Here is a 22,604-nt window from a genome sequence, read left to right as displayed (position 1 = left end):
ATATACGAGGTCTGTCCGTAAAGTATAGGTCCTTTTTATTTTTTTCAAAAACTATATGGATTTCATTCATATGTTTTTACGTCAGACATGCTTGAACCCTCGTGCGCATGCGTGAGTTTTTCCACGCCTGTCGGTGACGTCATTCGCCTGTGAGCACTCCTTGTGGGAGGAGTCGTCCAGCCCCTCGTCGGAATTCCTTTGTCTGAGAAGTTGCTGAGAGACTGGCGCTTTGTTTGATCAAAATTTTTTCTAAACCTGTGAGACACATCGAAATGGACATGGTTTGAAAAATTAAGATGGTTTTCAGTGAAAATTTTAAGAGCTGATGAGAGATTTTGAGGTGATTCTGTCGCTTTAAGGACTTTTCACTATGCGAGACGTCGCGCAGCGCTCTCAGGCAGCCTCATCAGCCTGTTTCAAGCTTAAAACCTCCACATTTCAGGCTCTATTGATCCAGGACGTCGTGAGAGAACAGAGAAGTTTCAGAAGAAGTCGGTTTCAGCATTTTATCCGGATATTCCACTGTTAAAGGAGATTTTTTTAATGAAAGACGTGCGGGCGGATTGCAGCGTCGGCTCGCAGCCACCGCGACGCTCTGTCACAGGAAAAACACCTCTGCTGGAAACCTTAAGGACAAGTTGGAACATCTCCAGCTGATAAACAATTTCTCATATACTCACTCCACTGAAAGCCATCAAAAGCCAACTGGATTTTAACAAATGGTTATCAACATGGAGGTGTTTTTCCTGTGCTGCCACGCCGTGTCGGCTGCGTCCCGACGCGCCGACCCGTCCGCACGTCTTTCATTAAAAAAATCTCCTTTAACAGTGGAATATCCGGATAAAATGCTGAAACCGACTTCTTCTGAAACGTCTCTGTTCTCTCACGACGTCCTGGATCAATAGAGCCTGAAATGTGGAGGTTTTAAGCTTGAAACAGGTTGATGACGCTGCCTGAGAGCGCTGCGCGACGTCTCGCACCGTGAAAAGTCCTTAAAGCGACAGAATCACCTCAAAATCTCTCATCAGCTGTTAAAATTTTCAGTGAAAACCAGCTTAATTTTTCGAACCATGTCCACTTCGATGTGTCTCACAGGTTTAGAAAAAATTTTGATCAAACAAAGCGCCAGTCTCTCAGCAACTTCTCAGACAAAGGAATTCCGAGGAGGGGCTGGACGACTCCTCCCACAAGGAGTGCTCACAGGCGAATGACGTCATCGACAGGCGTGGAAAAACTCACGCATGCGCACGAGGGTTCAAGCATGTCTGACGTAAAAACATATGAATGAAATCCATATAGTTTTTGAAAAAAATAAAAAGGACCTATACTTTACGGACAGCCCTCGTATATATATATATATATATATATATATATATATATATGTATGTATATGTATATGTATATATATATATATATATATATATATATATGTATATGTATATATATGTATGTATATGTATATATATATATATATGTATATGTATATGTATATATATATATATATATTATATATATATGTATATGTATATATATGTATGTATATGTATATATATATATATATGTATATGTATATATATGTATATGTATATATATGTATGTATATGTATATATATATATATATATATGTATATATATGTATATGTATATATATGTATGTATATGTATATGTATATATATGTATATGTATATGTATATATATGTATATGTATGTATATGTATATATATATGTATATATATGTATATATATGTATATGTATATGTATATATATGTATATATATGTATATATATGTATATGTATATATATATGTATATGTATATATATATACAGTGAGGAAAATAAGTATTTGAACACCCTGCAATTTTGCAAGTTCTCCCACTTAGAAATCAAAGAGGGGTTTGAAATTTTCATCTTAGGTGCATGTCCACTGAGAGACATAATCTAAAAAAAAATAATCCAGAAATCACAATGTATGATTTTATTTTTTTTTTTTTATAATTTATTTGTATGTTACTGCTGCAAATAAGTATTTGACCCCCTACAAACCAGCAAGAATTCTGGCTCACACAGACCTGTTAATTTTTCTTTAAGAAGCCCTCTTATTCTGCACTCTTTACCTGTATTAATTTCACCTGTTTGAACTTGTTACCTGTATAAAAGACACCTGAAAAAGACACACACTCAATCAATCACACTCCAACCTGTCCACCATAGCCAACACCAAAGAGTTGTCTCAGGACACCAGGGACAAAACTGTAGACCTGCACATGGCTGGGATGGACTACAGGACAACAGGCAAGCAGCGTGGAAGAAGACAACAACTGTTATGATTATTTATTAGAAAGTGGAAGAAACACAAGATGACTGTCAATCTCCCTCGGTCTGGGATTCCATGCAAGATCTCACTTTGTGTGGTCAGATGAGACCAGAATAGAGCTTTTTGGCTTCAGCCCCATTTACCATGTTTAGAGGATGAGAACAACCCCAAGAAAACCATCCCAACTGTGAAGCATGGGGGTGGAAACATCATACTCTGAGGGTGCTCTTCTCCAAAGGGGACAGGACGACTGCACCGTATTGAAGGGAGAATGGATGAGGTCATGTATTGCGAGATTTTGGCAAACAACCTCCTTCCCTCAGTAAGAGCATTGAAGATGGGTCATGGCTGGGTCTTCCAGCATGACAGTGAACCAAAACACACAGCCAGGGCAACTAAGGACGGGATTCCATAATAAGCATTTCAAAGTCCTGGAGTGGCTTGGCCAGTCTCAAGAGCTGAACTCAATAGAAAATCTTTGGAGGGAGCTGAAACTCCAAACCTGAAAGATCTAGAGAAGATCTGTATGGGGGAGTGGACCAAAATCCCTGCTGCAGTGTGTGCAAACCTGGTGAAAAACTACAGGAAACATTTGACCTCTGTAATTGCAAAGAAAGGCTGCTGTACCAAATATTAACGTTGATTTTCACAGGCGTTCAAATACTTTTTTGCAGCAGTAGATAGATAGATAGATAGATATGAACTTTATTGTCAGATCATAGATCTGAAATTTGTTTCGCATGTTCAGCACCTCCGTATAACACAAGGACAATAGACATCATACATTAAAACAATTACATCACACAAAGAAAACAACAATAAACAATCATCCATTTGCCTTCACACTCTGACTCTATGAACTTCTATGAGCTTCTCATTTAGTTTCAAGATAGACTGATGTATAAATGAGTTCTTAAGCCTGACTTTAAGAACTCCTTAAAGTCAGTCAGTCCTCCTGTGAGGAGGAAGCGTAGTTCTAAACAGAAGCCCTGTGTACACCGCCAACCCGTTCACATCTCTAACCGTTTTTCCCCACTCGACGACACACCCGCCGAGGATCAAACTCTGGTTATTGGCGACTCTGTTTTGCGAAATGTGAAGTTAGCGACACCAGCAACCATAGTCAATTGTCTTCCGGGGGCCAGAGCAGGCGACATTGAAGGAAATTTGAAACTGCTGGCTAAGGCTAAGCGTAAATTTGGTAAGATTGTAATTCACGTCGGCAGTAATGACACCCGGTTACGCCAATCGGAGGTCACTAAAATTAACAATAAATCGGTGTGTAACTTTGCAAAAACAATGTCGGACTCTGTAGTTTTCTCTGGGCCCCTCCCCAATCAGACCGGGAGTGACATGTTTAGCCGCATGTTCTCCTTGAATTGCTGACTGTCTGAGTGGTGTCCAAAAAATGAGGTGGGCTTCATAGATAATTGGCAAAGCTTCTGGGGAAAACCTGGTCTTGTTAGGAGAGACGGCATCCATCCCACTTTGGATGGAGCAGCTCTCATTTCTAGAAATCTGGCCAATTTTCTTAAATCCTCCAAACCGTGACTATCCAGGGTTGGGACCAGGAAGCAGAGTTGTAGTCTTACACACCTCTCTGCAGCTTCTCTCCCCCTGCCATCCCCTCATTACCCCATCCCCGTAGAGACGGTGCCTCCTCCCAGACTACCAATAACCAGCAAAAATCTATTTAAGCATAAAAATTCAAAAAGAAAAAATAATATAGCACCTTCAACTGCACCACAGACTAAAACAGTTAAATGTGGTCTATTAAACATTAGGTCTCTCTCTTCTAAGTCCCTGTTGGTAAATGATATAGTAATTGATCAACATATTGATTTATTCTGCCTTACAGAAACCTGGTTACAGCAGGATGAATATGTTAGTTTAAATGAGTCAACACCCCCGAGTCACACTAACTGTCAGAATGCTCGTAGCACGGGCCGGGGCGGAGGATTAGCAGCAATCTTCCATTCCAGCTTATTAATTAATCAAAAACCCAGACAGAGCTTTAATTCATTTGAAAGCTTGACTCTTAGTCTTGTCCATCCAAATTGGAAGTCCCAAAAACCAGTTTTATTTGTTATTATCTATCGTCCACCTGGTCGTTACTGTGAGTTTCTCTGTGAATTTTCAGACCTTTTGTCTGACTTAGTGCTTAGCTCAGATAAGATAATTATAGTGGCCGATTTTAACATCCACACAGATGCTGAGAATGACAGCCTCAACACTGCATTTAATCTATTATTAGACTCTATTGGCTTTGCTCAAAAAGTAAATGAGTCCACCCACCACTTTAATCATATCTTAGATCTTGTTCTGACTTATGGTATGGAAATAGAAGACTTAACAGTATTCCCTGAAAACTCCCTTCTGTCTGATCATTTCTTAATAACATTTACATTTACTCTGATGGACTACCCAGCAGTGGGGAATAAGTTTCATTACACTAGAAGTCTTTCAGAAAGCGCTGTAACTAGGTTTAAGGATATGATTCCTTCTTTATGTTCTCTAATGCCATATACCAACACAGTGCAGAGTAGCTACCTAAACTCTGTAAGTTAGATAGAGTATCTCGTCAATAGTTTTACATCCTCATTGAAGACAACTTTGGATGCTGTAGCTCCTCTAAAAAAGAGAGCTTTAAATCAGAAGTGCCTGACTCCGTGGTATAACTCACAAACTCGTAACTTAAAGCAGATAACCCGTAAGTTGGAGAGGAAATGGCGTCTCACTAACTTAGAAGATCTTCACTTAGCCTGGAAAAAGAGTCTGTTGCTCTATAAAAAAGCCCTCCGTAAAGCTAGGACATCTTTCTACTCATCACTAATTGAAGAAAATAAGAACAACCCCAGGTTTCTTTTCAGCACTGTAGCCAGGCTGACAAAGAGTCAGAGCTCTATTGAGCTGAGTATTCCATTAACTTTAACTAGTAATGACTTCATGACTTTCTTTGCTAACAAAATTTTAACTATTAGAGAAAAAATTACTCATAACCATCCCAAAGACGTATCGTTATCTTTGGCTGCTTTCAGTGATGCCGGTATTTGGTTAGACTCTTTCTCTCCGATTGTTCTGTCTGAGTTATTTTCATTAGTTACTTCATCCAAACCATCAACATGTTTATTAGACCCCATTCCTACCAGGCTGCTCAAGGAAGCCCTACCATTATTTAATGCTTTGATCTTAAATATGATCAATCTATCTTTGTTAGTTGGCTATGTACCACAGGCTTTTAAGGTGGCAGTAATTAAACCATTACTTAAAAAGCCATCACTTGACCCAGCTATCTTAGCTAATTATAGGCCAATCTCCAACCTTCCTTTTCTCTCAAAAATTCTTGAAAGGGTAGTTGTAAAACAGCTAACTGATCATCTGCAGAGGAATGGTCTATTTGAAGAGTTTCAGTCAGGTTTTAGAATTCATCATAGTACAGAAACAGCATTAGTGAAGGTTACAAATGATCTTCTTATGGCCTCGGACAGTGGACTCATCTCTGTGCTTGTTCTGTTAGACCTCAGTGCTGCTTTTGATACTGTTGACCATAAAATTTTTTACAGAGATTAGAGCATGCCATAGGTATTAAAGGCACTGCGCTGCGGTGGTTTGAATCATATTTGTCTAATAGATTACAATTTGTTCATGTAAATGGGGAATCTTCTTCACAGACTAAAGTTAATTATGGAGTTCCACAAGGTTCTGTGCTAGGACCAATTTTATTCACTTTATACATGCTTCCCTTAGGCAGTATTATTAGACGGTATTGCTTAAATTTTCATTGTTACGCAGATGATACCCAGCTTTATCTATCCATGAAGCCAGAGGACACACACCAATTAGCTAAACTGCAGGATTGTCTTACAGACATAAAGACATGGATGACCTCTAATTTCCTGCTTTTAAACTCAGATAAAACTGAAGTTATTGTACTTGGCCCCACAAATCTTAGAAACATGGTGTCTAACCAGATCCTTACTCTGGATGGCATTACCCTGACCTCTAGTAATACTGTGAGAAATCTTGGAGTCATTTTTGATCAGGATATGTCATTCAAAGCGCATATTAAACAAAAATGTAGGACTGCTTTTTTGCATTTACGCAATATCTCTAAAATCAGAAAGGTCTTGTCTCAGAGTGATGCTGAAAAACTAATTCATGCATTTATTTCCTCTAGGCTGGACTATTGTAATTCATTATTATCAGGTTGTCCTAAAAGTTCCCTAAAAAGCCTTCAGTTAATTCAAAATGCTGCAGCTAGAGTACTGACGGGGACTAGAAGGAGAGAGCATATCTCACCCATATTGGCCTCTCTTCATTGGCTTCCTGTTAATTCTAGAATAGAATTTAAAATTCTTCTTCTTACTTATAAGGTTTTGAATAATCAGGTCCCATCTTATCTTAGGGACCTCGTGGTGCCATATCACCCCAATAGAGCGCTTCGCTCTCGGACTGCAGGCTTGCTTGTAGTTCCTAGGGTTTGTGGGAGTAGAATGGGAGGCAGAGCCTTCAGCTTTCAGGCTCCTCTCCTGTGGAACCAGCTCCCAATTCAGATCAGGGAGACAGACACCCTCTCTACTTTTAAGATTAGGCTTAAAACTTTCCTTTTTGCTAAAGCTTATAGTTAGGGCTGGATCAGGTGACCCTGAACCATCCCTTAGTTATGCTGCTATAGACGTAGACTGCTGGGGGGTTCCCATGATGCACTGTTTCTTTCTCTTTTTGCTCTGTATGCACCACTCTGCATTTAATCATTAGTGATCGATCTCTGCTCCCCTCCACAGCATGTCTTTTTCCTGGTTCTCTCCCTCAGCCCCAACCAGTCCCAGCAGAAGACTGCCCCTCCCTGAGCCTGGTTCTGCTGGAGGTTTCTTCCTGTTAAAAGGGAGTTTTTCCTTCCCACTGTAGCCAAGTGCTTGCTCACAGGGGGTCGTTTTGACCGTTTGGGTTTTGTCCTTGCCTTGCAATGTAAAGCGCCTTGGGGCAACTGTTTGTTGTGATTTGGTGCTATATAAAAAAATTGATTGATTGATTGATTGACTTTATTATAGCGCGGCACACAGTAGCGTCGCCCTGATGGTAAGAGCACATATTCAGAATTTAGGACATGGCTGGGGTCAGAGGCGATGTTCTTTGCTAACCGCATCATGTTGTTGTGATATGCGGCTGACCATCCAGAGACTGTCCCACTATCTTAGAGCAGATTTTAAGCAGTTGTCTAAGCCCAGATTTAGCAGTGACAGACAGACAGCTGAACCACACAGCGTTACAATGCTGCAAAACACTGAGGATGATGGAAGTGAAAAACAGCAACAGCACCTGATGAGAGGCCCCAAAACACCGCAGGCGACGAAGGAAATAGATTCTTTGTTTGGTCTTTTTACAAACACAGTCTATGTGATGTTTCCATGACAATAAACAGTCAACAGTAACATACAAATAAATTATTAAAAAAATCATACATTGTGATTTCCGGATTTTTTTTTTTAGATTATGTCTCCCACAGTGGACATGCACCTAAGATGAAAATTTCAGACCCCTCCATGATTTTTAAGTGGGAGAACTTGCAAAATCGCAGGGTTTTCAAATATTTATTTTCCTCTCTGTATATATATATATATATATATATATACGTACATGCATAAGTACATATGCATATATAAACATGATTGGAATTGAAAAAGACAGGAACATCTTAGTGAAATTTCTATGTGATAAGGTGACATTAGTGCTGGGATTTGTAAACGAGTTGTTATTGCACGATATTTGTGGACATATTATTGCATGTGGTTATTTCACAGTGTTATTGTACAGTCTGACAGCAGCAGGGAGGAACGACCTATTATTTATTATTAGTAGTAGTATTTGTACTGTATAGACTGTATTTGTTGTCTTTCTGATGCCTGATTCTGTTTTTTGTCTCTGTTTGAGGTGTGGCTCCATCCAGAGATGGGAGCGGTGTCTACTTCTGCAACCCTGACCCTGAGTGCAAACAAGGGAGCAGCCCAAGGGATTTATATGTATTCTGTCCTTTGTAGAAAGGAACATCTCGCTGTTCTGAGGAGTCCGTCCTGCAGCTGGAGAGAGAGCTTGTACATGCGAGGCTGAAGGAGGCAGAGTCCCAGTGTGCGCTCAAAGAGATGCAAGACAAGATCCTGGAAATGGAAAAGGTTTGGTGCTTTAGTCTAAACCTCAGTTAGCACACAATATTGTACAATCCAGGTGCATCAGTGAAAAAGCATAAACATTATTCTCCACCTTTAGAAGAACACGTTGCTACCAGATGACACTAATGTTGTACGTCTCCAACAAGAGCTGATCGGAATGAAGGTGAGAGAGTTAGAGGCGGTGACTGGACTCAAAGAAATGAGACAGCAAGTCAGAGACCTGGAAGACCACTGGCAGGTGAGCGTTGTGTCACACGATCAGACAACTGCTTTAAAAACATGTCAGAGCTCTGGTCCAGGCACAGACAAGGTAAAGCTTAGTTACCATTAAGTGTAACACCTCTCCTCAGCGTCACTTGGCACGCACTGCTGGTCGCTGGAAGGACAGTCCCAAGAAGAACACCCTGAGCGAGCTCCAGGACGAGCTCATGAGTGTGAGGCTGCGTGAGGCCGAAGCCCAGGCAGAGCTTCGAGAAACACGTCAGAAGATGCTGGAGCTGGAGACACAGGTCACTTCCCCTTTCTCAACATATTAACCAAATCATGGTGATTTTTGTTTCAGCATAGATGTCCAGCTGCTGATCCAAAGTTTGGTATTGGGGTTCCTGATTCAGGATTTTATGTGTATCTGAGTCCTTTTGTGTCTAAACGGCTTGTCTCCTCATCACTGCTCCTTTGCAGTCACTTGTAAGTGACCTGACAGCTGCACTGCATTAAAAAAAATCTCTGAAGTAGCTTTTTATGAATTTTGTAAGTATCTTGTGCAACATAGGAAAATTAATACATTTATGCTTTAAACGTATCAGTATTGGCAGATACAGTAGTGTTCAGAATAATAGTGCTATGCGACTAAAAAGATTAATCCAGGTTTTGAGTATATTTCTTATTGTTACATGGGAAACAAGGTACCAGTAGATTCAGTAGATTCTCACAAATCCAACAAGACCAAGCATTCATGATATGCACACTCTTAAGGCTATGAAATTGGGCTATTAGTAAAAAAAAAAGTAGAAAAGGGGGTGTTCACAACAATAGTAGTGTGGCATTCAGTCAGCGAGTTCATCAGTTTTGTGGAACAAACAGGTGTGAATCAGGTGTCCCCTATTTAAGGATGAAGCTAGCACCTGTTGAACATGCTTTTCTCTTTGAAAGCCTGAGGAAAATGGGATGTTCAAGACATTGTTCAGAAGAACAGCGTAGTTTGATTAAAAAGTTGATTGGAGAGGGGAAAACTTATACACAGGTGCCAAAAATTCTAGGCTGTTCATCTACAATGATCTCCAATGCTTTAAAATGGACAAAAAAAAAAGACAGAGACGTGTGGAAGAAAACGGAAAACAACCATCAAAATGGATAGAAGAATAACCAGAATGGCAAAGGCTCACCCATTGATCAGCTCCAGGATGATCAAAGACAGTCTGGAGTTACCTGTAAGTGCTGTGACAGTTAGAAGACGCCTGTGTGAAGCTAATTTATTTGCAAGAATCCCCCACAAAGTCCCTGTTAAATAAAAGACGTGCAGAAGAGGTTACAATTTGCCAAAGAACACATCAACTGGCCTAAAGAGAAAAGGAGGAATATTTTGTGGACTGATGAGAGTAAAATTGTTCTTTTTGGGTCCAAGGGCCACAGACAGTTTGTGAGACGACCCCCAAACTCTGAATTCAAGCCACAGTTCACAGTGAAGACAGTGAAGCATGGTGGTGCAAGCATCATGATATGGGCATGTTTCTCCTACTATGGTGTTGGGCCTATATATCGCATACCAGGTTTCATGGATCAGTTTGGATATGTCAAAATACTTGAAGAGGTCATATGGCCTTATGCTGAAGAGGACATGCCCTTGAAATGGGTGTTTAAACAAGACAATGACCCCAAGCACACTAGTAAACCAGCAAAATCTTGGTTCCAAACCAAAAAAATTAATGCCTCGCAGATGTGAAAAAATCATGAAAAACTGTGGTTATACAACTAAATACTAGTTTAGTGATTCACAGGATTGCTAAAAAAGCAGTTTGAACATAATAGTTTTGAGTTTGTAGCATCAACACCCCCTTTTCTACTTTTTTTTTTTTACTAATAGCCCAATTTCATAGCCTTAAGAGTGTGCATATCATGAATGCTTGGTCTTGTTGGATTTGTGAGAATCTACTGAATCTACTGGTACCTTGTTTCCCATGTAACAATAAGAATTATACTCAAAACCTGGATTAATCTTTTTAGTCACATAGCACTACTATTATTCTGAACACTACTGTACTAAGCATTGGACTGATTGAATTGGAGCCCAAAATCAAGTAATTGAGATATTCCTGTATTTTAATAAATGCATTCCTACATCTTTGACTAAATGTTAATCACTGGAATCAAATCTACACACAGTTAATCAAAGTAGGTCAACAGCATGAGTATGTCAGATAAAGGACATGGAAGATTCTTTAACTGTGTTGTCACTTGATGACCTTCAGGGGGCAGCAATGATCTTTTCCAGATAACTCAGAAACTGTTAGATGGCGGTGCAGGTGATGCTTGTCACTCAGGTTTATGGCTTTGATAACTATGGTTATTGTAAGTTAAATGTTTTTAATATGAAACACCTGTGCTCTCACAGAATCACATCCATAGCAACCAGCTGCGACGGGCAGAACAGGAGAGTCTGTGTCTTCAGGATCACGTACAGAAACTTACAGCACAGAATAAAGATCTACATGTGCAACTGCAAGAGGTCAAGAGGAAACAAGCTGAAATTGAATGCAAGGTCAGTTATGGATCAAATGCCAGAAGCCCTGTTTTGGTCCAGTGTGTCATTCTGGAACATGTTTGCAAATTTTAGCTTTGTATGAAATCAATTTTATTTTGTATGATGGTTTTGACTTTGAGATCTAGAAAAAAAATTGACGTCCTGTTATTTCTGACTGACACATTTTGTTATTACTGACACTGTGCCGTTGCTGATGGGTCTGTTAAATTGTGGCAAATTGTTCTATGTGGAGTAGCTATGTCGCTATGGAAGAGTTGATCACAACTGTGCCATAGAAGCTGTCATATGTGTTTTCATCCAGGCCAACCAGCAGAACTGTTCCAGGGAACTTGAGCTTTCTGTGTCATTGCTTAACATTTAACTGATCAATTGTTTGTTGATGCAGAGTAAAGAAGAGGTTATGGCAGTGAGACTACGCGAAGCTGACAACATTGCAGCAATGGCTGAACTCCAACAACAGATCTCAGAGCTTGAAATTCAGGTAAAGTTGAAGGTCACATTGTCACTTAGTGTTCTGTTAGTAACATCATAAACACACCTTTGCATCATGCTTCAAATTTCTTCCACTGTTTGAGCTTCAGTTAGCTTTTCGTAAAGTTTTTCTACCAGAAAACTCATACTGCAGTGTGTTCAGTACTGATTAATCTGTAATTTGTTTTAATTGATGGGATGAAGATCTTGACTTTTATTTTAGGACACAGACCTTACAGTAGCTGTTTAAGGTGAAAAGTAAAACTGAAGATTTGGTGTGGTGGGGTAGAAAATAAGCTTCTTCTCTGACAAACTATGTAGCATGGTTCAGATATGTCTGCAGTCATTCTGAAAGTTGGTTCATATCAGGGTGGGTTTTTGTTAAATATCACTTATATGGCTGCAACGCTACGCACACTCTGATTGGATGATTTCCCATCTGATATGTGAAAATATCAGACCGTTACCATGACATTCAGTCATGGTCGCGTATCAGATTCGTTAGAAACCAGAAAGCTAAAAAACATGATTAGAAAAACCAAGATGGACATGAACATACTCCATAAATATATCTAAATAGAAAATCAGAAAAAACAGACGGATCGAAAGCTAACAGCTGGACCATCTGTTAAGCCCCTTTCACACCGGGCCCACTTCGAGTTGCATTGTGACGCGTTTTGACGACACCACGTGGATGCAACCTAGTGCCAAGACAATGTAGCTCAACACCACAACACTGTGACGGATGCAAAGGACGTAGCGAGTCGAACGCCAAAAATTCAACATGTTTAATTTTTGGCGTTCGACTCGCTTCGTCCTTTGCATCCGTCAAAAAAAAAATTAAACATGTTTAATTTTTTCTGCGTTGAGCACAGGACGCAGAAAGGAAGTGGTTTCAACGCAAGTCAGGGAAAAGCAACGGTACGCAACGTGACTGGAAGCCACACCCTCACAATACAATGTTACCCAACGCCAATTTGATTCCTGCAGTGTTCCATTGTTCCTGAAGTATAAATCATGCAGGATTGTTTTTATACCGTGTACACAATGCAGTAAAACTACACACTCAAAGAGCACAGAAAAAAATGCTCAGCCTGACAGCTGCTGCAGCTCCTCACTCTTAAATTCTCTCACAACTGTGTTTAAATAAAGTCCATAAAAGTCCTGCTCACAGACTGATTGCCAGAGATAGGACTTGTCCACATCCAGTAAAAAGTCCGGACATCTCCAGTCCAGGGAGCACAGTCAGTCAGAGCTGCGTGTCGTCAGAGCGAGCTGCAAAAAGTTTGTACCTGAGTTTTCAGAGGTGGTGTTTGTAGTTGCCATCTGCCACGCCGGTGTTTGCCAACCCGGACAGTGGGAATACCACCTCAACCGGCAACTTAGCCCCGCGACTGGACAGCAACAACGTCCGAGGCCCGCCCAACGTGGTGAATTCACTGAGGCCGCGCGCTGCGTCATTAGAGCCGCGCGTCACGAGTGCCGCTTCCCTGAGGTCTCGTGCAGCCACCGCGGATCCATCAGCGCGGAAACACCGAGGCCGCGCGGCACCAGCGCAGTGCAGATCCATCCCGGTGACAAACAACGCAGGCTGTTAACATCGACGATCGACAAGCTGCTCATAAGCCGACCATGGGGCCTAAGAAGGTTCTGACAGCGGAGGAAGGTGACGATATTAAAAAATCTCTGGACTTTCTATCAGAGGAGATTTCTGTTGTGAAGCAGCAACAGAAATCAATTATGGATCTGGTGGAGGAGGTGAAGGCATTACGGCTCCAGAATGCCGAGAAAGACCGGCATCTGGTGCAGCTGGAAAATAGAGTGGCTGAATTGGAGCAGTACACCAGAATTAACGACGTCATCATCACAGGTCTTCACATCAAACCACGGTCCTACGCACGGGCGGTAACAGATGAGAGCGGAGGGGAGCCCAGTGAACAGGAGGTCAGCTCTGTGGAAAAACAGGTTGCTGATTTCCTCCTATCTAAAGGTATAGAAATGGATTTAAATAACATTGAAGCGTGCCACCCTCTGCCCCGGAGAAATGACAGTGATAAACGAACTGTCATCATGAGATTCATCAACAGAAAACACAAAACAGCACTGTTAAAACAAGGAAGAAAACTGAAAGGGACAAACGTATTCATCAATGAACATCTCACCAAACGGAATGCCGACATCGCCAGGAAAGCACGCTTCTTGAAGAAACAGGGAAAAATCCAGCACACATGGACTTCAAACTGTAAAATATTCATCAAACTGAACGGATCACCAGAACAAGCAAAAGTCATGGCAATAAGGAACATCGAGGAGCTGGACAAATATGAACAATAGTGTTTCTTAAAGCGAGGATCTGGACAAATATGACCAATAAGGTATGAGGACACAAACACATCACAACACCATGACACAGACCAGAGGAACCTATTCATCTACTACCTATTCATCTACATCTGGAGACAAGAAGGATATAACTCAAAGGATTGCTGATCATGGAAAAGTAGAACTGAGAACATTTAAATACACAGACCACAATGTACTGGACTTGGAGCACGATATAGACCCGGACAATAATTTCTTCTCAAATATCAATGACAGTTGTTGCTATTATACAGATGAACAGTTTAATCAGATCATTAAAACGGATAACAAATTATCAATAATCCATTTCAACAGCAGAAGTCTATATGCAAACTTTAACAACATTAAAGAATATTTAAGTCAGTTTAAAAAAATATTTAACATAATTGCTATATCAGAAACATGGATCAATGAAGATAAAGGAATGGATTTTGAACTGGATGGATATGAATTTAATTGTGTAAACAGAAAAAATAAGAGTGGAGGAGGAGTGGCTGTGTATGTGGATAAGAACATGGATTATAAAATAGTAGACAATATGACAACTGTGATTGATAACTTATTAGAATGTATAACTATTGAAATATGTGAAGAAAAAAGCAAAAATGTATTAGTCAGCTGTATATATAGAGCACCAGGATCTAGTATTGAAACATTCACTGACTGTATGGGAAAAATGTTCTCAAAAACTAATCAAAAAACTGTGTTCATTTGTGGTGACTTAAATATTGATCTGCTCAATCCAAATAAGCATAAAATAACAGATGAATTTATCAGTATAATGTACAGTATGAGTTTATATCCAAAAATCACCAGGCCAAGCAGAATTACATCCCATAGTGCCACCTTAATTGATAATATATTCAGCAATGATATTGAGAATAACACTGTGAGTGGATTATTAATCAATGACATTAGTGATCATCTACCAGTTTTCATCGTTTATAATAGAAACCATCGGCGGAATCAGCCAGAGGAGAAAATAAAATACAGGCGAGTGCGGACAGAGGAAAACATGAACACACTAAAGAAGGATTTACAGGAGCAAAACTGGGAAAAGGTATACAGTGAAAGTGATGTTGATAGTGCATATGAAACTTTTTTACAAATATTTACATCATTATATGATAAAAATTGTCCAATTAAACAAGACTACAGAAAACAAAAAATCCAAGCTCGACCATGGATGACGAAAGGGTTACGAAATGCATGTAATAAGAAAAATACACTGTATAGAGAATTCATAAAACTAAAGACTAAAGAGGCAGAAAATAGATATAAGAAATACAAAAATAGATTAACTAATATTATACGGGTATGTAGGAAGGAATATTATAGTAACATATTATATAATAACAAAAACAATATTAAAGGAATATGGGATATATTAAATAGCATTATCAAAAATGGTAATAAAAAACAGAGTTACCCTCAGTATTTCATTGATAATAATGTCAAGAAGGAAAATAAGGATGAGGTAGTCAACGGTTTTAATAATTTTTTTGTAAATATTGGACCAAGCTTGGCAGAAAAAATTCCCGATTCCCAACCTGAGGATTGGGATAATAATCTCATAGAAAGAAATCCCTGTTCAATGTTCCTCACAGCAGTGGATGGAAATGAAATTATAGACATTGTGAATAATTGTAAATATAAAACATCTACCGATTTAAATGAAATTGATATGGTGGTGGTAAAACAGGTCATTGAATGGACTGTAGAACCATTAACATACATCTGTAACTTATCATTTCAAACCGGTAAATTTCCCAATCAAATGAAAATAGCTAAGGTTGTGCCGCTGTATAAGACTGGGGATAGACACCACTTCACAAATTATAGACCTGTTTCTTTGCTTCCACAATTTTCCAAATTATTAGAAAAGTTATTCAATAATAGATTAGACAAATTCATAAATAAACATAAATTACTTACTGATAGTCAATATGGATTCAGAGCACATAGTTCAACATCACTTGCATTAATAGAATCAGTTGAGGAGATTACAAACGCCATAGACCACAAATTACATTCAGTTGGAATATTTATAGACCTTAAAAAGGCTTTTGATACAATTAATCATGACATATTAATCAATAAACGTGAACAGTATGGGATTAGGGGGTTGGTGTTGCACTGGGTGAGAAGCTACTTAAGTAACAGAAAACAGTTTGTGAAGTTGGGGGAATATACATCATCATGCTTGGACAATGCTTGTGGCGTCCCACAGGGGTCAGTATTGGGTCCAAAACTGTTTCTAATTTATATAAATGATATTGTCAATGTTTCCAAAATATTAAAATTAGTATTATTTGCAGATGACACAAGCATTTTTTGTTCAGGGGGGGATTTGCAGGAGTTACTGAGGAGGATCAGTATAGAAATGGGAAAATTGAAAATATGGTTTGACAGAAACAAATTATCATTAAACTTAAGTAAAACAAAATACATGTTATTTGGCTATTGTAATACAGACATACAGGTTCAGTTACAAGTCGAGGGGGTAGATATTGAAAGGGTACATGAAAATAAGTTTCTGGGGGTGATAATAGATGATAAGATAAACTGGAAGACTCATATAAAACATATACAAAGTAAACTGTCAAGAAGCATTTCAGTTCTAAACAAAGCGAAACATATTCTGGACCACAACTCACTCCGCATTCTTTACTGCTCACTGGGTTTACCATATTTACAGTACTGTGCAGAGGTATGGGGTAATACTTATAAAGGTACAACACAATCACTATCAGTAATGCAGAAAAGAGCTATAAGAATTATTCATAATACTGGCTATAGAGATCATACAAATCCACTATTTTTACAATCCAAATTCTTAAAATTCACAGACTTGGTTCATTTTCAAACAGTACAAATTGTGTATAAAGCAATAAACAATTTACTTCCAGCAAATATTAAAAATATGTTTTTTAACAGATCAGGGGATTACAGTCTGAGGGGGAAATTTAATTTAAAGCATCAGTGGGCACGAACAACATTAAAAGGTTTCTGTATTTCTGTCTGTGGGGTGAGGATGTGGAACAGATTGGGAGTGGGGCTCAAGCAATGTCCAAGCATGAACCAGTTCAAACAGCGGTACAAAAATATGTTTTTTTCTGGGTATAGGGAGGAGGAAGGGTAATGAGGGTTAGGGTGTTTTTGTTTTTTGCTTCGGCTTGTAAATATATAGTATTTTGTATGTAAGTAGGTATGTGTAGGTGTATATTTATGTTTGTGTATATATATATGTATATGTGTATGTATGTTGATGTGTGTATGTATATATGTATGTGTATGTGTATATATATGTGTATATATATGTGTATATATATATATATATATATATATATTTATATTGATATCGGTTTAGGTGTGTAGGAATCTATGTGTATATGTGGCAAAGGGTATTACTGGTTGTGGGGAAGAAGGGGTAGGGATAAATAAGCTGATGCTTCACCCTACCCCTTTTCGGACATGTTGGGTACACAGTAGGAACTTTTTTGTTGTTGTCTTTACTGATCTATCTTGTAATTGTTGTTGTATCAAATGTTCGAAATAAACAGTTTTCATTCATTCATTCATTCATTCATTCATTCATTCACGGATGATTCATTCGCGCACGCACACGTGAACAATTAAAAGAAAAAAAACTGGCTGGCTGCAGGCACTTCCTCACTCTCCCCTCAAACTTTCTCTATGAATTGTGTTCAATAAAGGACAAAAAAGGACATACGTCCTGCTCACAGACTGATTTGACAATTTGTAAATGGGGAGTCTTCTTCACAGACTAAGGTTAATTATGGAGTTCCACAAGGTTCTGTGCTAGGACCGATTTTATTCCTTCCCACTGTCGCCAAGTGCTTGCTCATAGGGGGTCGTTTTGACCGTTGGGGTTTTTCCGTAATTATTGTATGGCTTTTGCCTTACAATATAAAGCGCCTTGGGGTGACTGTTTGTTGTGATTTGGCGCTATATAAATAAAATTGATTTGATTTGATTTGATTGGTAGAGACAGGACATGTCCACATCAGGTATAACTCCATGTCCACATTTACTCACGGATGGTTCATTCGCACAAGCGCAGGTCGCAGTCAAAGGAAGAAAGATAAACAAGGGTTCTGGCTAGCACAGACTTACCTTACGGCCCGTTATGATATTATTTTGGACCGTGTAATCAACCATTTCTGCAGCGCGACTCCAGTTTGAAGCATGAATGAAGCAATGCTTCGATTCAATGGCTCATGGCTCTTTGATTCGCTGCTCCTCAGAAGCGCTAAGTCCGCTTCTTAACCCCTCTCAAAGCCATAAAAATATCATGAGTCATTTTTGTGTGTATTAAAGTCGCTAACTTTGACTCATGTCTTGTTGCAGTTAACAAACGAGAATCATCCTCCGTTCCGCACAGCTCCAAACGCTGCACGGCTCTGTGCTGATACAGAGTCCGCTCGGAATTAATAACTTCAAAACAACACCTCTTACAAATGTTGCAATATAGACAATAAACTACAATGTATTAAAACGTTTTTTCCTCTCAAAATGAGACGTCCTGCATTCTTTATGAACCTGACGTGGAGCGCAGCGAGCTGTAGAGCTCAGCTTAGATGTGGAAAGACATTCATGCCAATAATAATGTCTGAAAGGAAATGCTTTTGACAAAAATAACATTTTATTTCTGTTTATGTCCAGAGATCAAGGATTCACCATGTAGAGTTTATTATGTCCAGAGTTTAAGGATCCAGTAACCAATTTCATATTTATTTACTTTAAGACTCAATAAAATGTTGTTCAATTTCAATTTAAACAACTTATAAATCAATCAATCAATCAACTTTTTTCTTATATAGCGCCAAATTACAACAAAAGCCGTCTCAAGGTGCCTCACAAAGAACAGTTAAACATAAAAAAATTAAAATAAATAATAAAAAAAAAAACTAATTAAAAACAGAAGTAAAAGAATAAAACATAAAATAAAAACTACTCATAAGAAAGAGAATAAAAATAGGTTTTAAGTCTTGACTTAAAAATGTCCACGGACTCCGACTGCCTCACTGAGGGCCATGTACTGACAAACCCAGAATGAGATTGCCCACTCAACAAACTTCCCCAGCCTTCTGGACATGATGAAGGGACTTGGGCTGTCGTACCTGGCTTTTCCCCTTTGGGTACCCCTAGAATTGACAATTATTAGCTTAAATTTTCGAAAGCTGCCCTCTTCCGCGCCATCCCACCCCCTGGTCGCTTCGCTCCCTCGACATTACCACTGCGCTAAAATTTTATCCTAGCTAGAACCCTGTAAACTATAACAGAAATCAGAGCACAGACCTGCACAAGAACAAATATAAACTAGAAGAGAAATCAGAGTGCACATTCTGGCTGCAGCCAGACTGCCTGCAGATCCTCCTCTGCGTTCTCGCTTCCTCTCTTGCCCGCCTACTGCACGCACCTGACACAGACATTCCTGTGTCGTCATGACACCGCATGAAGTAACTCGAAGCAGGCCCGGTGTGAAAGGGGCTTTAGCAAGTTCTTCACAGAGGTGAAGAAAGCAAACAGGTCTGACTAAGAACCCAAAACAGTCAGCAGCTTTCATATTCGGGTGATACTGTAAGTGTGTGTGTGTGTGTGTGTGTGTGTGTGTGTGTGTGTGTGTGTGTGTGTGTGTATGTATATATATATATATATATATATATATATATATATATATATATATATATATATATATATATATATATATATATATATATATATATATATATATATATGAGGTCTGTCCATAAAGTATCGTACCTTTTTATTTTTGTTTTTTTTAACTATATGGATTTGATTCATATGTTTTCACGTCAGACAAGCTTGAACCCTTGTGCGCATGCGTGAGTTTTTCCACGCCTGTCGGTGACGTCATTCGCCTGTGAGCACGCCTTGTGGAAGGAGTGGTCCCGCCCCGTCGTCGGATTTTCATTGTCTGGAAATGGCGGAATGATTTGGGGTTTTTTTCCATCAGAATTTTTTCAGAAGCTGTTAGAGACTGGCACCTGGAAACTATTCGAAAAATTTATCTGGGTTTCGGTGAAAATTTTACCGGCTTCACAGAGAATAAGGTCAGTTAGTACAGCTTTATGGACCCCTTTAAGGATGCTCAATGCGCCGCGCTCCAAGCTGCGACGACACGGCACAAGCCACCGGACCATTTCTGAGCTGATGGCTCTGTGGATACGAGACCATCGTGTGCTCTTTCTCTGGTTATCACAAGAGCTGGACATCAGCCATTTTGCGGCAGATTTCACTTTTAACAAGAGATTTTGTCATGGAAAGCCGCGCGGAGCCTTTGCGCGTCACAACCGATTCGCTTTGGAAGCGAGACAAAGGAACACCTCCGTTTCGGTGTGTCAGAGGACAAGTTTGGACATGTCTATCTCGGCTTTCAGTGCTTACCAGTCCAGTAAGTATCAGTGAAATTGTGGAGAGCTGGATGGACGGATTGCAGCGTCGGCTCGCAACCGGCGCGACGCTCCGCCACAGGAAAAACACCTCTGTTGGAAGCCTTAAGGACAAGTTGGAACATGCTCAGCTGTTAAACAATTTCTCAGATACTTACTCCACTGAAAGCCATCAAAAGCCGCCTGGATTTTACAAATGGTTATCAACACGGAGGTGTTTTTCCTGTGCCGCCGCACCACGCCAGCTGCGTCCTGACGCGCGGACCTGTCCGCACATCTGTCATTAAAAAAATCTCCTTTAACAGTGGAATATCCGGATAAAATGCTGAAACTGACTTCTTCTTAAACTTCTCTGTTCTCTCACGACATCCTGGATCAATAGAGCCTGAAATGTGGAGGTTTTCAGCTTGAAACAGGCTGACGACGACGCCTGGGAGCGCTGCGCGACGTCCCGCTCTGTGGGAAGTCCTTAAAGCAACAGTGTCACCTCAAAATGTCTCATCAGCCGTTAAAATCTTCACAGAAAACCAGCTTAATTTTTCGAACCATGTCCACTTCGATATGCCTCACAGGTTTAGAAAAGATTTTGATCAAACAAAGCGCCAGTCTCTCAGCAACTTCTCAGACAAAGGAATTCCGACGAGGGGCTGGACGACTCCTCCCACAAGGAGTGCTCACAGGCGAATGACGTCACCGACAGACGTGGAAAAACTCACGCATGTGCACGAGGGTTCAAGCATGTCTGACGTAAAAACATATGAATGAAATGATTTTTTTGAAAAAAATTAAAAGGACCTATACTTTATTGACAGCCCTCGTATATATATTAATAATTCTTTAGTAATTCTAGTTTTTGCTTAGATACTGATGCACGTCAGATATTTGACTTGACATGCCTGCTCGTCTTTATAATTTGTTATTGGAGACAGTTCCAGAAAGCAGAGCAAAGCAGGAGCCAGGGTTCAGTCTCTTCTGCATGAAATTTATCAGCGCTTAGAGATGTAGAAGAAAATGTCAAATTGTTAATTTTTTTCCCTGTTATTGTGTCAGGTTCGAGCTCATTGTGCATCACAGGCGATGTGCAGTTACAAGTCCTCTGTGGCGCATGTCAGCAGTGAGTGTCAAAAACCCAGCTGCAACACCTCAATGAAGTAATGACAGCGCACTACTGAGTGTTGTCATCTTGCGATGTTTTAGCACAAGACTTGGTGGGAATCTGACTGCGCGCAGACTACAGTACAGACTCGCACACATCAAGACAGACTCTCAAAGTAAAATAAAATTAAAGCCTACCAGCTCAACTGAGGACAACGAAATACAAAAGGGAAAAAACTGAGCATGAATGATTTCCAAGATTAAATATGTAAAGTCCACTCCACCAAAGAAGTACCCATGCACAGATTGCATGCGATTGCCACCCGGTGTTACGGAGCTTCACACAAAGTTCACTCACGATTCTGGGGTGTTAAATGTCCCGAGTGTGTTGCACATGTTCAAAACACTCTTGGCGCCATCGAGATGGGACGCACATCTGATGGCAGTCTATGTCCAGTTTCTGCATCATCTGATCGCGGTCTGTATATTCTAACGGCGTCATAACAGCATTTGAAATAATCTGATCACAGTTGATTGAGCTCTGAGATGGATCGGTCATGGCAAAGTCTACCGGCATGTTATGCCACGTGGCCATCTCCACTGGACCCTAGCCAGGGAAGGCAAAGAAAATGTTGATATGTTATAACATGTATGTGGCACACATTCATCATGTGAGAACAATCAAACCGAAAGTACAGTGTGCAGCTGCGCCTCTCCGTGGTCTTGTGCAATAATGAGTGTCAGAGCTTAACTGATCTCACTGCTGTAATATACGTATTATTACTTGATCACTATCTAGACTCTGTAGGACAGTGGTTTTCAAACTGTGAGGTTCTTCATGGGGGCACAAGGGGCAGACCCTGCAGGGGTCTGTAATCAACCGCTTCTGCAGCGGCTGTTCTTGAAGCTTGAAGCAACAAAACAGTGCTCCGACTCACTGCTTTGTTGGTTCATTGCTTTGCTGCTTTTCAGAAGCGGCAAGTCCGCTTCATAACC

The 22,604-nt window shown here is 39.9% G+C and overlaps 1 protein-coding gene across 4 annotated transcripts in view; it reads left to right on the top strand.

Annotated features, from left to right (window-relative positions):
• Positions 1-22,604, top strand: part of evi5b (ecotropic viral integration site 5b) — a 226,825-nt gene that overhangs the window by 147,283 nt on the left and 56,938 nt on the right. For all 4 annotated transcript variants that reach the window (XM_034180724.1, XM_034180723.1, XM_034180722.1 and 1 more), the window contains 5 exons: positions 8,355-8,486; positions 8,581-8,721; positions 8,834-8,992; positions 11,095-11,241; positions 11,630-11,725. In XM_034180724.1, coding sequence (XP_034036615.1) covers positions 8,355-8,486; positions 8,581-8,721; positions 8,834-8,992; positions 11,095-11,241; positions 11,630-11,725 — 675 coding nt within the window. The remainder of the gene's footprint in view (positions 1-8,354; positions 8,487-8,580; positions 8,722-8,833; positions 8,993-11,094; positions 11,242-11,629; positions 11,726-22,604) is intronic.

This window comes from Thalassophryne amazonica, chromosome 10 (genome assembly GCF_902500255.1).
Source record: "Thalassophryne amazonica chromosome 10, fThaAma1.1, whole genome shotgun sequence".
NCBI classification, from domain to species: Eukaryota; Metazoa; Chordata; class Actinopteri; order Batrachoidiformes; family Batrachoididae; genus Thalassophryne; species Thalassophryne amazonica.
This window is presented reverse-complemented; position numbering and strand designations above follow the sequence as displayed.